Below are 18,784 nucleotides of genomic sequence, written 5' to 3'. Positions count from 1 at the left end.
AATCACTTGTCCTTATGTGCCAATTGAAAGTTGGAAAGAGTGTGGCTAAAAGACTGGCATAGTCTTGGTCGTCCTCCTTTAGAGAAACTTAAGGAAAGGGTCAGAGAAACATTTATTTTTTAGGATAGGCAATTGAAATAGTCTCATGTTTTAGACTGTAAATTTGTTAAATGATGAAAAGATCAGAGAAGATACAAAGACATCAGAGACTCATGAGGAATCTGTGAACCACTGTGAAATGATTAGATTTAATCATTTATATACATGGTCTAGTAGACCCCGTATAGAAGTGTGGAGCAGGTTAGTAATGAATATCTTCATGCTAAATCATTGCTTCATGCTATCTTCATTGGCATGAGAATCAGAAATTTGTGCAAGTAAACTAAGTTGGTGGCCCCATTGAGATCCCCAAGAGAGTACCAGTAGAAAGAAACCAGTTTGGATCTCTGCTTTCCTTTCCTATGAAATGAGGAGAATGAGAGAGAGATCTCCAAGATTCTTTCTATCCCTGATATTCTGGGGATTCTTTGTTGGGATGTTAAGCCATAGCAGTACATTCATTATTGCCAAAGGGAAGACTGCCTTGGTCCAAACTTTGATCCAACACGTGAGCCAAGTTTCTAGCACATTTCTCTTCCTTGAAGAGTACATGATCCTGTAGGAGATTTAAGAAGAGCTGTTTTATCAGAGTTTGAGGAGAGCATGGCTACTCATCTAGCTGTGTGAATTGCTAAATGCTTAGTTAAGGTATTATGCTATCATGTATGTGTATTTAATTGAAGATAATTGCATTTTTTTAAAAAAATCTGGAGATCGAGTATAATGGTTGGGAAACATAATTAGTGAACTATAGGAAGATTGGGTAAGAATTGGTGAAAAACTTAGAGAACAGAAGAAATGAGTGTTTTCAGGCTGTAAATTACTTAAAATTTGTGGGTTTAGGTCTGAAGCAATTGTGGGACAGAGCACTTAACACTAGTACAATAAACAGAAGAAATGAGTGTTGGGTTAAGAAGTACTTTAAAAGCACACAGACACATTAAAGGAGTAGTAATGTTGTTTTCAAAGATTTGTTTTTAAAAAATCTTTAAATATATACTGACCCGTATAATAATTTGTACCATAGGATGAACTTTGGGCCTTAAGCCTTGTTGTTCAAAGTAGCTTATTTCTGGCTGAAATACTCTTTTAACCTGCAAGATTCCTCAGTCATTATTTCCAGAGTCAACTTCACGCACACAGAGAAGCTTCTGTGTGTTCAGATTGCCCTCAGATAATGGAGAAAAACATTTGGAATGCTAAATTCAGCATCTAGAAAATTTATGTGACAATTGCAAGGTTTTCCTAAAAAGGGCAGCATCTGATTATGCAGATAGTAAAATTATTAATAGTGATCTGTTAGGCAAATAAACAGATTTATTCAAGTATGCAGGAGACCATAAACATGATGACATGTGGAGGGACCTTGGGCAGATACATGCACTACTTATTTTTCATAAGACTGGTGGTATTAAAAAACTAGCAGGTATTAGAATTTAAGAAGACAAAAGAATTCTTGTTATCATTAATTTTGTAAACTCATTTGAGAGTCTACGCTTTAATTTTTAGTATGAATGTAAATTCCTCAAAGGCAGTTTTGTTTTTGTCTTCATGTTTCCCATTCAGAACCCAGTAGGTTCTGAAGAAATGCTTGTAAATTGATTGCTTAGAATTAATGTACATGCATGTATAAGCATCAGATGGATCAGCTGTTGTGCTGTGCTACCCAATCAACTGAATAACACATGTGAATGAGAGAGGGAGAAGGAGAGAGACCCTGTAGAAGGGCAGCATCCCAGGCCCAGATTTAAATAGAAAGGAGACTGGATGGCATTCTGGGTGGAACAGATTGTGGTAAATGGATTTGATTAGATGAAGTATTGGGCTATAGGAAATGATGAAGATGAATAATTCATAATAACATAGGAAGAGTGATAAGAGCTAGTACAAACCAAAGTAAGCAAAAGAAAGAAAGAGTACACATAATGACTACAAGTGTATAAATAAAGCCACACAAAGGACAACTGAATTCAGAGTGAATGCAATGATCAATATTGAATCCAGAGGTTAGATAAATACAGACAGATAAATAAATTACTGTGAATGCTAAAGGTGGCATCTATGGACCGCCGACATGCTTTTTCCCCCCACTTGAATAATTTTTCTTTTTTATGGGGAGGGTCTATAGGGGAGTAGTTAGGATGTTTAAGAAAAAGACATTTTTAAAATTAAGCAGTACTTTTAATGACATCAGTGTTCTCCCTGAAGCAAATATACATTTTTACCCCCAATATTCATTTATGTAAACTATGTAATTGTAAATCATGGAATATCATAATTTGTGAAGAATTAAAGCTTACGGGTCAACCAAAGGACAACAGGAAGCTAGCTACATACATGGCAGACATGGATAAGCTTAAGCTTATTACCAATGAAGAATTGTATACTAAGAGTAAGTGTAAAAGGTCATCAAAGAGAGATGTATACCTGAAAGAAGGAGGATGGTCATAAGTCTGGATGATAATTTGGAGTTGTGCAAAATGCTTTATGGATATGGACACATATGTTCCCATCTATTAAATATTTGATACACTGGCCCATGTGTCTTCTACTTAGGACAGCTAGCCAGTCCCCATTAGTGTGAATAATGAATCCTGTGAAGTAGTCACAATATTTAAATTCTTACTCCATATTTTCATTGATTTGAGCTGGAATCAATTGTCATGTTTTTCATAATTTAAATTTCAGATAATGCAAATTAGAATATTTATGGCTTCTTCACAACTCATTTTCTACATTAACTGGGATCTATCTGTAAATGTTAGAAGTAGAATTAGAACCCAAGTCTTCCTGAATCCATCAGGTACAGAAGTTCATCCATTATGCCACACTTTCTCCTTTAATAGGAGGTGGCAGATGAACTTTCTCTTCATTCTGTCATTACCCATTTAATATGAAGATGTCTTAAGCACAGTCCCTTACATTAGTGGTCTCCCCTATAGAGGATTTACAGGAATATTACCCCCCCCCCCCCCAGCCTACAAAGGACTAGAAGATATTGACAGTTTTAGAGGGCTTTACTCACCTTGGTGAGATCACAGATCCTTTGAAGTATCAAAGTTTGACTTACTTGAAGATTGTCACTGAAAAGTAGCTTGTCTGACATTGGAATTCTAAAGTAATAAATGCAAAGTCTATGGCAAGCCTTTGTAACTTCTTGCTTGGGGATAGTTTAGGCAGTAGCTTCTCTTTAAGAAATTCCAATATTTTGGGTTAAGTGATAATGAATCATATAAAGCACTTTCTGTGGCTAGAATATACCCTTTCCTCTCCAAAACAGTTTGCAGTTTAGGATGGACTATGCTGATGAACTTCAGGAGGGTCAATTGAATAAAATTATTCTCCTCTGTAATCCAGCCAACATTTTTTTTTCTATTTGAAGAAATGCTGCTGATGTTCCTTTCTGTGTTTCCTTAGGGCTAGCCAAATCAAATGTGTGACCCACACAGGCCTTTCCACATAGAGTACAAATGTAATCTGTGGTTAGTTGTTCTTGGTAGGACCTGAAGTGGTTTGAGGCACTACCTCACATAATATGCACTGTTTCTTCTTACTTGCCATTGCTTATACTGGTTGGATCTGTCTTGGGGCTTTTTGTTGTGTCTGTCTTCTTATAATACTTTGTACTACAAGCTTCCTAACCTTGTAAAAGATGGCTTGCTAGGGAGGCAATCTGGCATAGAAGGAACGTTCAGGGAATAATTTGCCGTAGTGTTACTTAGCCCTTCTCTCAGGTTTCTAGAACAGTAGATCTGGAAGTTGCTTTGGGTGGCAATCTAAATAGCCACCTTGTTATTACCTTGCATGCTAGATATCTTGCATAGACCTTTGTTAAATGTCATGGAAAATAGCTTTACTCTTTTTATGAACTATTTTTGTTAACATCCTGATTGCTGAAATTTTGTAACATACCAATAGTCAATTTCCCCAAAAGATTAAATATAAATCTGTGCTGATTTGTAAGGTTCAATCAGCGTATCTGTGACTATCACAAGAGATTCTGGGATAATGTAGTTGTGATAGATAAAAACCCTATGAGATATCAAGTCTCTTATCTTCCTTCTTTTTACTGCTCTTCTTTCTTTCCACATAAGAAGTAGTCATTTTGAAAGTATGATAGATATGTTAAAATTCTTGACCCTTAAAACTCTTATTTCTTCTTGTTTCACAGATGCCTCTTCAGTGGATTTGGATGTGATTGATGTGCAGGTCCTATCAGATGCTTTCAAGAGATATCTCTTGGACCTGCCAAATCCCGTCATTCCTGGGACGATTTACAGTGAAATGATTTCTGTAGCACAAGGTGAGTTTTACCTTTTCCACAACTGCATTATATATACATTTTGGGACCTCAGAACTCCAATTAAATGTTGTTTATGAAGCCAGCCTACCTTTCCAGGCTGATTACCCTTTATTTGCACTTTCATGTAGTGTTCCAGCCCAACGAGGCTATATCTTCCCACCTCCATCTTTAGACAAGCTGTTCTTCTTGCCTGGACTACTCTCCCAATTTACCTCTGAATCCTGGAATCTAGCTCTCTTCAAGGCTTTAAGTGCTCTCTCCCTCCTTGAAGTAACTTTTCCTTATTTCCCAGGTGTTAGCTTACTCCGGAAATCATTTGGTATTTATGTTGTATATACCCTGTATATTCACAGATTATTATCCATTATGTGGTATGTCTTGACTCTTCATGACCTCATATGGGGTTTTCTTGACAAAGATATTAGAACAGTTTGCCATTTCCTTTGTCAGTGGATTAAGTTAAATGACTTGCCCAGGCACACACAGCAAGAGGAGGTGTCTGAAGGTAGATTTGAGTTTATCACTGAGCCATCAACCCCCCAGAGCCTGTAGGGTATTTAGCAGATAACTTAATAAACTCCTTTTTTGATTAAGTAAATATCAATGTTAAATGATTCATGGCTCCCATGGAACCGTATTACCTCTTGTACCCCATTCACAGAGGCATCGAATAAAAGTTCACTCAGAGAGATGTGTCCACATGTCGAAATGGCTAATTGTTAACCTTTTATCAGTATTGGCAAAGTTCACTATCGGCAGAGGACATAGTGTTCAGAGGTTCCCTGGTAGTTCCAAGGAATTGGGACAGAGACTGGTGAATGAGCAGACCCATTTCTGATCTCCCTCTCCCCCCATCCCCACCCTTTTGAATGATCATTACAGTATATGTTCACAAAAGAATGGATGTCACCTAGGAGCTAATGCTCTCATCACATGCTCTTTGGGACAGGATATCGTGGTTAGTAACCTTAAAAGTTAGAACCTGTGTTGCTTATCTGGTGTATCTCCAAATTAGCCAATCAACCACCAGTGAGCACTCAGTTGTGGTTTGTGCCAAGTGTCGCTTAGATTTCCATTTGGCTTAAGAAGATCTTACTTTCTCACAAAACTACTTTTTCTAATGAGAAGAACAAATGCCCCACTCCTCATGAAACCTACCTGTAACTTGCTCCTGTTAGTATTTTTGGTGGAACTGTGGGAAGTAGGGAAAATACTTTCCAGTGCTTTATTTGCTGATCTCTAGAAGTATTTTCTCTTTGTTCTCCTTATAGAACTGCAGAACTCAGAAGAGAACGTCCAGATGCTAAAGAAGCTTATGAGGACTCCTCACATACCTCATCAGCATGGGCTCACGCTTCAGTATTTGCTAAAACATTTCTTCAAACTCTGCCAGGCCTCCAGCAAAAATCTTTTGAATGCAAGGTCTCTCTCTGAAATTTTCAGCCCTGTGCTTTTCAGATTTCCAAACACAGGGTAAGTGAGTGTGAGTGAGAGAGAGAGAATATGAATATGAACCTATGTTGGTCATACATTTAATAAAGCAGTCCTACACTTTCAATTTGGGACTAAACATGCTTTAAAGGGGTTGGCCTACTAATGGGTCTTTAAATTGGCATCTCCTATTTATAGAGAAAGATGCACATTTTCTATTTTTCCTTCTAAAGCAAAACATTTCTAATAAGATTTTTTTTTTCCAGCTCTGATAATGCCGAACACCTCATAAAAACTATAGAACTTTTAATCTCAAGTGAATGGAATGAGCGACAGCCTGCACCAGGTCAGCCCCTTGTTGTTGTTTTTTATTTTTTTATAATTTAAAGAAGCTTTTCTTATCCTATCTGTTCCCTTCGTATTTCTTGACGAATATAAGCCTCCGGTTGAATTTGGTTTCAATTCAAGAGCATGTTGATTTAGCTGGGAGTCAGTGTGCGTGGTTCACGTTCATTCGTTTTAGGATTTAAATGAGTATTTCAGAGGTCCTCATTTTCCTTCTCCCCTAGGATACATGAACAGGACTGCTTTCAGGAGTTGACACTCTTATTTTTCTTTCTAATACTTATGAAGTAGGTAATTTATAATTACTCTGTAATTGGAAGTATTTTGCAATGTGTGTTTTGGAAGCAGGTATGCTGTGAGATGTCTGTCAAAATAAACATTTTCAATAATGCAAGCAGTATAAAGCCAGAGTATTTGAATACTGCAGCAAGTTGTAGCAAGCCATATACTTCTTTGAAAGCATATGGGTTAGTGTCCCATCAGCTAGCGAACAGAGCAGGAAACAGACTGACGAGCAGCTGCTTTCATTTGAAATCATAGCATTTCTCCTCCTGTGAAGTTCTCCCTCATGACCCCTTGACCGATCTGGAAATGTGTCAAGAATATTGATATGAATGCTAGTTTTTTATACTTCTGGGTGTATATATGCTAGGGGTGAAAAAAGAAAAATCTCCAAAATCTTAAATTCTGAGACCCTATATATACCTTCAGATAAAGGTTTAACTTTTTATAAAAGTTAGTTTATTTTACCAATATTGAACTGGTACCAAAACCTACCAAGGGTTAATGAAAGACTTAACTATGTAGCATTCGTATATCCTCTTTGGGGAATGCTCTCCCAGGTTATGTACAAATGATTTCTGAGATTGGTTGAGTCTTCACATTGCTCATGCAAACGTGAGAGGGAAGTGTCTATATGAATATGACCAGATCATGAAAGATCTCTAGATAGAGAATGGTAGATAGGGCAGCTCAGTACCTTAGAGTGCTAGGCTTGCAATCTGGAGGACCTGGGTTTCAATTTGCCCATAGCCACTTCTTAGCTTAGTGACTCTAGGCAAGTCATTTACCCTAATTGCCTATCCATTGACACATTTCTGTCTTTGAATGAATATTAAGATAGAAAGTAAAGTTAAAAAAAAAACTGAATAGAGAATGATAGTAAAAGGAAAAGATGAAAAATTTTCTTGTGCCTTTATCTGGATTCATATATCTTTTGTGTTTAATTGGGACTTAATAGTGTGCTCACATAAGCAGAGCCTCATAAATTTACACCATTACTTCCTTTATTCCAGTTTTCTGAAAGTACCTCATCATGTCTGTTAGGGTATTTATTAGTATTAGAAAGCTTTTCCAACATAGAACCTTTATGGTAGTCATAGAATAGATGCCTAATACATATTTACTGAGAATGAATGAATGAATGAAGAAGAGCTGCTACTCCCCCCCCCCCCCCAATACTTTAGGGCCTTGGGTATAAATCAGTTTTTTCATTTGACGTGGTAGAACTTGATTAGAATGGGAGTGGGAGAGGAAACCCAGTGTTAATGGTGTCAGAGAATGATATCTTCTGTTTGGATAGGCTATAGGAAGCATTCAATCACTTACCAAATATTTATTAAGTTACCACTGTTTGCCTGTCATTGGCCTATGTGTAGGGAATGGGATTCACAAGAAGTAGTTGGTCCCAGCTGTTTAGAGTTTGCAATCTAGTAGAAAAGACCGGTTTAGAAAATATATGAATAAAGCTAGTAAATGATACAAAATAGTTTGTAATTATGGGATAAACTATATGGAACAGCTACTAAACCCTGTAGGAATTCAGAGATGAGTGAGACAAGTGAGATGGGAATTAAGCTGGCCCTTAAGGCTTGGCATAGGATTTATCTGGTGTGAGGGTTTGCTGAGCCCTTTTCTGGGCTGCAGATCTGTCTTTGGTGTCTGCCTTTCACCCACTCTCACTTGAGGCTTCATGCATGGCAGCCGCACCGTAGTAAACTGTCTTGGCACCAGGTTGAGGATACCTGAGAGGGCTCAGACCCATCAGTGAGCTGGGGAGATTTCTCCTGGCACAGATGAGAACAGGTTAGCCATGAAGGTGGCAGTTGTTACAGAGCGGGTGGAACTCGATCAGATCTCAGAGTTGCTAAGGTCACCCACTGTATCCTGAACCATCACCAGTTCTGACTTTAGCCTTTTCATTAGACTTAGATGACTCTCGAAGAGAGAATGAGGCTGATGACTTTGTACAGTTCGACCTCACTTAAATCCGGTTCACTTCCAAGTCAAAACATCACTCGATGTCAATTGGTCCTCTTCAAAAACAAAGAAAAAACACCACCACCCAAGAGGCAGGACAGAATCATTAAAAATTTTTGGGATAGTAAAGATTCAATGTGAAAGAATAGTAAGTCTTGCAGTGTTTTTAATTTGGCTACAACACACTCTGAATCATGATGCTGATAATTTATACAATATTTTGTTAGGCATTAGAGTAAAATTGTTAGCAGTATTGTTCCTTGCCTTCCAGGGTTAAAAAAAAATAGAAACTTATTTCCTTTTTTGAAATGTCTTGTGGTCATAGAATTGTAGAGCTGACAGACATTAGAGTCTGTCTTATTTATCACAGTCATTATTACAATGACTTAACCAAAGTCATCTACCATATAGAACTCAGACTAGAACACATTGTATCCTGATTCCTTGTTCAGTGGGATTTTTCCTCATACAAAATTGGATTCATTCTTTTTTAAAAAATATTTTAATTTATTTTTATTTGGTCAATTTCAAACATTATTCCTTGTTTACAACACTCATATTCTATTCCACTCTCCCCTCCCCCCACCACTTCCCATAGCTGACGCGTAATTCCATTGATCAGAACCTATTTCCATGCTGTTGGTGTTTGCACTAGGATGTTCATTTAGAGTCTACATCCCCAGCCATATCCCCTCGACCCATGTAATCAAGCAGTTGTTTTTTCTTCTGTGTTTCTACTCTCACAGTTTTTCATCTGAATGTGAGTAGTGGTTTTTCTCAGAGATCCCTCCAAGTTGTTCAGGATCACTGCATTGCCACTAATAGAGAAGTCCATTACATTCAGTTGTACCACAGTGTATCAGTCTCTGTGTATAATGTTCTCTTGGTTCTGCTCCTTTTGCTCTGCATCAGTTCCTGGAGGTCCTTCCAGTTCCTATGGAATTCCTCCAGCTTATTATTCCTTAGAGCACAATAGTATTCCATCACCAACAGATACCACAATTTGTTCAGCCATTCCCCAATTGATGGGCACCCCCTCGTTTTCCAGTTTTTTGCCACCACAAAGAGCGCAGCTATGAATATTCTTGTACAGGTCTTTTTCCTTATTATCTCTTTGGGACACAAACCCAGCAGTGCTATGGCTGGATCAAAGGGCAGACAGTCTTTTATCGCCCTTTGGGCATAGTTCCAAATTGCCGTCCAGAATGGTTGGATCAGTTCACAACTCCACCAGCAATGAATGAACATCCCGACTTTGCCACACCCCCTCCAGCACTGATTATTTTCCGTTGCTGTCATGTTAGCGGGATTCACTCTTTTTCCATTGTTATAACCCTTAATCTTGTCTTAAACTCCATTATTTCATGCTTATGTTACTCAAATATATTTAATTTTTTAATTTAAAAATTTTATTTTAATAACATTTCTACATAAGGTTTCTGAATTTATGTGATCCTTATTGTCTTCCTTCTTTCCCTCCCTTCTCCCACAGCTGACAAGCAATTCAGTCTGGTTTATACTTGTATTAACATGCTAAACATTTCCATATTATTCATTTTTGTAAGCAAATAATCCTATAGAACTAAAGCCCCAGAACATATACCCAAATAAACAAGTGATAAAATATGTTTTCATCTGCATTTCTACTCCAACAATTCTTTTTCTGGAGGTGGATAGCATTCTTTTTCAAAAGTCATCAAAATTGTCCTGGATCATTGTATTGCTTTTGCAAAGTCTGTTACATTTGATGGTTCCACAATATTGTTTTACTGTGTACAATGTTCTGGTTCTGCTTATTTCACTCTGTATCAGTTCACATAGGTCTTTCCAGCCTTTTCTGAAATCATCCTGTTCATCATTCCTTGTAGCACAATTGTATTGCATCACTTTCCTATACCACAATTTGTTCACCCATTCCCCAAGCAAGGGACATCCCTTTAGTTTATAATTTTTTTGCCATCACAAAAAGAACAGCTATAAATATTTTTGTACAAATAGGTCCTCATTCTTTTTAAATCACTTTGGGATGCAGACCCAGTAGTGGTATTGCTGGATCAAAAGGTATGCATTTCAAATATACTTTTAATCGATTTTTCAGATCCCACTTAAATCTTCTTGCAGAATTCAACCAAGCTAAACAACACATTTTCATTATTAATATCATGTAAATCTCCTTATTCTAGGATCTACTTGGCTCCCTATTATCTCCTAAATTAAATCCAAACTTTTGTCTAATTTTAAAGACCATCATCCTATCCAAATGTATCCATGTGTCTCCAATAATAATTAAAATATATCACATCAATTTAAAATTTATTATTATTGCTGCTGAAATTTATGTGGAATATATGTAAACCACTTTACATTATCAAGTAGTATGCATAATGGAGAAAGTACTGAATTTTGGAGTTCTGGGTATTCGAATTCAAGTTTTAGTTTTGCCACTTATAAGCTATGAGACTGAATAAATAACTTTTCAGGGTTTAATTTCTTCAACTGAAAAACAAAGGGGTTTTCCTATCCCTTCTGTCTGTAAACCTATGATTCTAGATCATGTGATCTTTCAACAGTCTGAGGAGGGAGATATGATATAAAGAGTAATTATATCCCTATTTTTTGTTCAATAGTGTCCCACTCTCCATGACACCCCATTTAAGGTTTTCTTAGTAGAGATACTGGTTTGGTTTGCCATTTCCTTTTCAACTTAATTTACAGGTGAGGAAATGAACAGGTTTAAGTGACTTGCCCAGGATCACACAGTTAATAAAGTGTCTGAGGCCAGATTTGAACTTAGGAAGGTGAGTCTTCCTGACTCCAGGATTAGTCCTCTATACACTAAGGCAGCACTTAAATGAGGAAACTATTAACTTTGGGGTGTAGAGAGTTGGCTATGGTCACACAAGTAGTCAGTGTCAAAGGTAGGATTTGAACACACATTTTAATAAAGTCCAGAAATCCTTTCTACTATATGAAGTTGCTTCTCTACACTTTGTATACTCTTCCTGTCAAACCAGCTACTTTGCCCCATCAACTTCCAACTTCATGCTTTTTTTTAAGCTGTAGGTGCCATAGTAGATAGTGTGTAGGGCCTGGAGTCAGGAAGACCCAAGTTCAAATCTTCCACCTAGCTGCCTCCCAAGACCACATTTTTGCTTAAACCTTTCCCAATACGCAGCATGGTGTTGAGCACACGGCAGATTCTAGAAAAAGACTTGGTGATGGCTAGCTATTGTTGCCTCCTCCTTTCTCATTGAAAAGCCCTGGGTTCTCTTATTCTGACCCTCCTGGATTCGGGGGCATATTCATTTTTAAATCATTTATCTTCTCTATAACCATAACTTGCTTAGTTTAGTTTCTCCAAAAATTTCTGTGCCTTAGAAAGAGAATTGTTATAGATTTGGAAAAAGTGTAATTTAATTATAAAATTGTACCTTTAAGTCAGTGAAAAAACTTTTAAATTGTCCTCGCCTCCCCTAGCTGTCAAGGTTAGTTTTTAATCTTTTAATATAATACAATATATTCAGGTTGAACCTGATTACATAAATCTTATTAAATGCCTTGGGCTTGATTTTTTTTTTTCAAGTAAGCTTATAAAAAAAGTAAACCCTGGGGCAGAGGGAATAGCCTTGCAAGAATTTTTTCTGTTTTCTAATGCTCTGTTGGGCCTAACCTTTGATATAATTTAGGAGATTTGGGCTGGTTTCAAAGAAATAGTGAACTTTAGAGAATTGAGAAATGGAGAAATAGAACTTAAAAAAAATCCATGTATTGGTTGATTGGAGGGAAGAACAGAGAAACGGTGGAAGAGCCCCATCATGATCTATTGGAAAAAGAAAGACTATAATTGTGGCTCTCAGATGGGGAGGAGTAATGATACTCATGCATGTTAGTCTCACTTTCTCTCCCTTTTCTCCTCTCTTCCTTTTTTCTCTTTTCTCTTTCTCCCTCCCTCCTCTCTCTGATTTACAGATGAGTTTTACTTTGGCTTGTCTATGCTGACTTTTTCTTTTCCTCTGAAAGTGATAAGAGGTTAGTGGAAATTGGCCTGAGTGGGGAGGAGTCACTTTACTATCAGGTGACCTTTTTTCCCCCTTTTTTCTATGACTCATTGAACAATAATCTGTGGAAAGGAGGAACTTTTAAGTTGATATTTAGTGTTTAAGTCTAGGTCTTAAACAAATAGATATCAGCCTGCATTTGTGACTACAATTTGTAAATTGAGGGACCTGCAAGGATTTAAGGCAGGCAAGATTTCACCAAAGATCTCAGCTCAGTTTGAGGGGGACAGTGTGGAGCAGTGGGAAAAGAGTACTGAAATTAGAGTTTTTGTTAGCTTTGATTCAAATTCTGGCTCTGCTATTTATTAACTAAATCATCTTGAGTGAGTCACTCATTTCTATGGATCTCAATCTCCTTATTGATAAGATGAGGGGCCTGTTCATTGATTAAGAACCTTTTACTTTTTGTGGGGCTAGGAATACTCTTTGGCTGACCTGGAAAAAGAGAGGAGCAGGACAGAGGCAATAGATTTTGGCAGAGAGGCAACACAGGGGATGAGTACTGGTTTGGGAAAGAGCTGAGTTCAGAGCCAGTCTCTGACCCATAATAGTTGTGTGACCCTATTAAAGTTAAAGGTTAAAGTCACTTAACCTCAGTTTCCTTATTTGTAAAACGGGGATAATAGCACCTGCCTCCCAGGGTTGTTAACAAAGACAAAAGGAGATGATACTTAAAATGCCTGTTGAAAAACCCAAAAGTTCTATTTTAAGCGCTAGAATTATGAGTCGCATTTAAGTACTAATCCTAAAAAGTTAATGGATCTATATCCTAAAAGAGTTTCCATTCATAACAGTTGTCTAAAGAATTAATGCAAAAAAGGATCAAAAGCATTTTGGCATTCTATAGAAGTACTTTTTAAAAACTGATACTGTAACTATTTGTCTTTTCATGTTTGGTTTAAAAAACTTAAAAGTTACATAAAATGATACTTATTTCACAACTTATTTCTTTTGAACAAATTTTAGTGGTGGTCTAAGGTTCATAGAATCTGGGTGGTTCTGTGTCCTGAATATGCCTTCCAATAAATGAATTGCTGGTGATGTTTTGGGTTTGCTTTTTAAACTAGATCATGTAGAATCTTTGAAAGAGAATTGACATGCATTTGCTGATATATGACCAAGTTTTCTGAATTCATTATGTTTGATCAAGAATAACGTTGGACCCCATATACTAGTAAAAACATTAAAATGCATGCTTTAGTCTTTAGAAATCTTATTCCTGTTAGCATTTTGTTGGTTGTTGGTAATCAATCTATGAAGTTTATGTTTTCTGTTTGGTAATAAGTGATTCTAGACTCTTTAAATCAGGGATAGCCTTGGTAGATCAAGTTTGTAATTTTCTTTCAGGAAACATTTACTTTCTCTGTTTTGCCAGCAGAGGGCTCCCTATTTTAAGCTATGGAGTGTGCCTTTTTAAAAAGAATATTCATCAAAGAGAAGAATGCCTCCAGAAGTGATTTGTCTCATATTTTCAATAATATAATAGTATCTGCATGGATCATATAGAGAAGTCATGAAGAAATTGTTTGAGCAAACTTTCCAAACATGTATTATAAGACTATTATCTCCTAGTAATTAGGGAAAGATCCTTTCTGCTGGATAATTTGATTTGATTTGGAAACAATAAATACATTGGTTGATTTGGAAAGTAATTTAATCATCTAAGTTTTCCATTTGCCTGAAGTGAGAATTCTGTAGGCATGATAACTCTTTGTGAGTACTTCTGCTAGGAAAAGAGGTTTCTAAGATGATGAGTGTTAGAAGACAGATGGTAACTATCAGTGTTAGAGCAATGTCTGAGCTGACTACATGCTAACCCTGTGACTAGCTGGCAAATATTTAATTTATTATAAAATAATCTATGCCTTTTCATTGGAAGAGGTGGATTTCAGTGGCTACACAGAGGGGTGTCTCCTAAGTTATTCTTGAGTAAAATGTCAAAATGTTTTAGCCGTTTGACCAGAGTATTTCCATGCAGTATGAGAGTAATCCCAATGCATGTTCTTGGTGTTTGGATCTGTTAATTATATGTCAAGACATAGGCATTTCTGCTCTTATCACTGCCTGTGATTCGGATTGCTTTCCAAGTGTAAAGTTTTAATGGGTATTGGCAAGATCCTTTTTTGCTTCAAAGGGAGCAAAGGAGTGATGACTGTTGTTATAATGTGCACTGAATAGGAAGCAGAAAAGTATGAGGTAAATGTAGGTTTTGCCTTTTTTTTTTTGCATGGGACTAAAAATAATAGCAATTTCTGTGATCGCCTGGTTCCATCCCCCCAGAGAAAGGCAGTCATATAGATTCTCTTACTGTGCTCACAGCATCCCTAGAGAGATCCTCGATGAACCCCATGATACCTTTGGTCAGTCAGATAAATGTGCCTCCTGTTCCTAGGAGCACAGCCTAGACTCTTCATGGCTCACTTCTTCCCTATGACTTCCTCACACACAGGAAATGAAAACATCCTCTGGGATGACTTGACCCCAATGGCTTCCCCATCCCGTCCCTTTGCCCTGTGTGGCCATCAGATAAACATAATGCGGACACACCTTTCAATTATTAGAAAATGGTGTGGCAGTTTAACTGTCGGGTAAAATCACCCTCATAGCAATAGCTGCAAAGAAATTTCCACCCAGTCGTCAAGCGCTCTATTCATGCCCTGTAATAATAGCCTTCCTGAGGAGGACCCTCCCTTCAAATATTTTGGAATCTCTATTTTGAATACCTCCCCTGCCAGGGCCGCTGAGTGGGTCAGCCCGGGATGGAGCCGCTTCCTGGGGGTCTTCACACTGCACCTGTAGTCGTGGTTGCACACAAGTGGTGAGGAGGAGGGACCCGAGAGAACTGGGCGCTAGTCACTGTGTGTGCCTGGGTTGTTCTGAGAGCTTCAGAACTTTACAAGGAAAGCTTTGATTCTATTTTTTGCTGAACTAGCTCAACCACTTCCTGTGTTTGGCTGCTCCTAGTGCCTTGCTTGACTGCCGGTTGCTTTAGTCCTGCAGCCAGTTACAGAGCCTATTTTAGGGCTGCTTACAATGGCCTCCTCTCTCATGTGCTCGGCTAAAACGAGAAAGTTAGCCCGGTGTTGGCCACTTGTTAGCTGATGACAACTTTTACTCCGACTGGCTTTCCCCTCCCCCACCTGAAATCCCTAGCTCAGCAAATATTTGAACCTGCCCAAGTTAATCATGAAACTGAGATCTTTATCTGAGAGAGACGTGCCAGCGACTGAGTTTTTTTTCCACAGTACAGTACTGAAATTGAGTTCGCTTTTTAATGATGAGCCAGACAGGAGTGGATCTCCTCGGACTGCACTGAGATTGCATCTGTTCTGAGCAGAGCGAGAGGAGGAGGAGGGCTCAGCTTTTCTGACTACATGTTTCTGCCATTTCCTAGTGGATTTTCTGGAACGTTAATTGAAAGCGGTAGAATTCCTCTTCAGGGAAACTTTTCTACCCGTCCCCTCAATTGGTTCAGACTGGATCGGAACCAATTCATGATCCAGTTGGGGGAGGCTTGGGGGCTTTTTATATTTTCTTGGTGGGAAAATAACTTTGTAGATTTTTCAAATTGTTGGATCCAGGAGTTTCAGAGGAAAACCTTTGCAATGCATAACTTACAGAGTAAGTTGTTTCTGATTTGTCTTTTGTTTCTCCACATGGATTTCACTCTCCCCGAAAAGCATGAGACTCCCTCCTGTGGGATGTTGCTGGTGCCTGCGTGTGTGGGGGGAGGGGTGTTTAAGCAGTGGAATGGAGGTGAGGGGGGTTAAGAGTAGTTTTTGCGAGTGTGTATGGAGAAGCAGGAGGGAAAGAGTGTTTGGATTGGAAGAGAAGGAAGGAGATAATTACATTGTGCTTGGTTAGAAGTTGTTCCCAAGCCAGGTCCTAGGGGAGGCAGTGGAAAATCACCTGTCTCTCTGTCCTCCCTGTGCCGGCTTGCCATATGGTATCACAGCAAGCTAGACTGGTTTGGGTTAAGCGCTAACCTGATTGTACAAGTGTAGCTGTCCAGAGTTGGCTAACTGAAAAGTTGTAAAGAAATTGCTTTGAAAATGACGAATTCTCATTTTTCTTTTTTGGGGCCAGTATGATGTCTTATTTTTAACCTCGGGGGGGAGAGGCAGTCAGAAACCTTATGTCAAGTGAAAAGATTATGATTTAACCACAGATATTCTCAGCCCCTCACTCTCTTGTAGGGTCACAGGGCTATAATCTCTGGAGGGGGGGAGGCGAGAAGTACACCTTTAGGCTAGTGTGATTGTATGTACACAGCTTAAAGGCTTTTGTCCATGGTGTCCATTTAGTATGTGTCCAGATTGGATGGAAATCCTAAGAATAAACTTCATGGCCATCTGTACTCTTCATATTGTCTCTCAAAAATGTGGGATATACATTTTTAAAAAGAATGCAGGCATTTTTCAAGGACTCTGCTAATTTGCATAGCTGTTCACATAAGGTCCATTTGTCTTGGGAGAGTTGTATTTTCTTTCTTTAGAAAATAATGAATGTGATAAATCTAATTCATGGTGGGGATTTACTATAGATCTCCGAGTAGGGTCAGCTATATTATTAGATGATTTAGTAGGGCTCAAATTGATTGTGTGTGTGTGTGCCGCGCGCGCATGTGTGTATGTGTACACACAAGAAATCCATGTCTTCACTCTAAATACTGATGAAATGATATGTTGGTCTCCAGAAGGAGACTCTGGAAGGGTAGTAAAATGAGTAAAAATTGGGATGGGATTTTTCTATCCTATGAGAATCGGTAGCACAGTAATGATGAAAGTAAGAGTTGAGGAATAATTTTTAATTTTTAGTACAGTATAGTACTCTCAGAATTGTAATGAATAAGTCGTCTGTGTTTGGAGAGGCATATTAAATTACCCAAGCTTGTTCCATTTTATTACTTCAGTCCTCATTAAGTGTTGACAATTGTTTACTCTGTTAATACTTACTTTCATGCCTGTTTTAATTATTTTAGGGGGAGGGAGGGTCCATTAAAATCCTATTCAGCTTTAAAATAATTCAAAGAGAAGGAAAGGTTTTCTGTACATTATAAAAATGTATTCAGGTAGTGGTACCTTTTAAGGTCTCTGGGCATAAAACATGCAAGTGAATTAAATCAGAATAAAACGTGTATCTTTCAGTATTTAGAATTCTTGGTCTTATAGAAATTATTTTGCTACTTAAGGAACATAAAATCTACCCTAAGTGTAGGATTTTGATGTTTTTTAATAAGATTCTGAAACCAAGAAATGACCTGACTGTATCTGTAAACCCAGATGCACTAGGGAAAGAAGGGGGGTAGGGGGGGAGAAGAAAGGAGGAAAAAAAAAAGCTACGTGCTGCAGCATATCAGCTTTTGTCAACCTGCCAACAGTGGAACGTACCATGCTGCAAGGAGTCATAAAAATGAATTAGAAAACTCTATGCTAGGAGAGAACAGTCCTATTAAACACCTTTTTGAGTAGATGAGCATGCATACATTGCGGTACTGTTAAATGTACGGTCTCCCTGAGATTGAAATAGTGTTAAGATTAGTAGAGAACAAAAATGATGAAGCAGGAGGGGTCTGGTGACATTATTCTGACTTGATTGGCTGGAGTGTATGATGTAATAGGTTACAGTGCAGCCCCTTATAGGTTTTAAAATGAATTCCAAGACACCATTACAAAGAGAGCCTGACTCTTTTCTTATAACTGAGCTTAACCAGGGAAACTCTTATCCAAATGTACAACACTGTTTGGAATATGGAAGACCTGGAGATAGACTGTTCTAAGACAGATATACATTGTGGCACAGACTTGATGTTTTACATAGAAATGGATCCTCCAGGTAATGCTGCAATGGATGGTTGTGTGTGGAGGGCTAGTTCATGTTAGTCTTTTGACAGCTGCTGCCAAATATCCTCTTTCGGTTTCTAGTCTGGATTACTTTTTTTTTTTTCACGGATGAAAATGAGTTGGAACATAATGGAAATTTAAGAAATGGTTGGTTTACATGTGAAAAGCCAGGATATTATGGTAAATAATTATCATTCCTTGGATTGAGGTGAATTGAATTCAGACTTTGTAGTTCTGCCTTTTGTTATTTTTAATCCTCTGCTGTTTGGGGCTTGTTGTTATTGTACATCGTTTTTGTGGTTAAAATGTTGCATCCTTTTTGCTTCTGATCTTCGGGCTGGGGGACAGGGGGCAGATGTGAGAGAGCACTGGTACTGTGCAGTGATAACACATTACCATGTACTTTTAGCAAGAGCATTTAAAATAGAACAATGATTACAACTTAA

At 38.0% G+C, this 18,784-nt stretch overlaps 1 protein-coding gene across 4 annotated transcripts in view; it reads left to right on the top strand.

Moving 5' to 3' along the window:
* Positions 1-18,784, top strand: part of PIK3R1 (phosphoinositide-3-kinase regulatory subunit 1) — a 96,716-nt gene that overhangs the window by 66,515 nt on the left and 11,417 nt on the right. For 2 of the 4 annotated variants that reach the window (XM_001367112.5, XM_007486411.3), the window contains 3 exons: positions 4,271-4,402; positions 5,674-5,875; positions 6,100-6,179. In XM_001367112.5, coding sequence (XP_001367149.2) covers positions 4,271-4,402; positions 5,674-5,875; positions 6,100-6,179 — 414 coding nt within the window. Of the gene's footprint in view, positions 1-4,270; positions 4,403-5,673; positions 5,876-6,099; positions 6,180-15,486; positions 16,117-16,238; positions 18,331-18,784 lie in introns of those variants that run through there. The other 2 variants (XM_007486413.3, XM_007486414.2) reach the window with 2 other exon arrangements.

This window comes from Monodelphis domestica, chromosome 3 (genome assembly GCF_027887165.1).
Source record: "Monodelphis domestica isolate mMonDom1 chromosome 3, mMonDom1.pri, whole genome shotgun sequence".
Taxonomy (NCBI): Eukaryota; Metazoa; Chordata; class Mammalia; order Didelphimorphia; family Didelphidae; genus Monodelphis; species Monodelphis domestica.
Note: the sequence above shows the minus strand (reverse complement) of the source record. Positions and strands in the feature narration are given on the sequence as shown.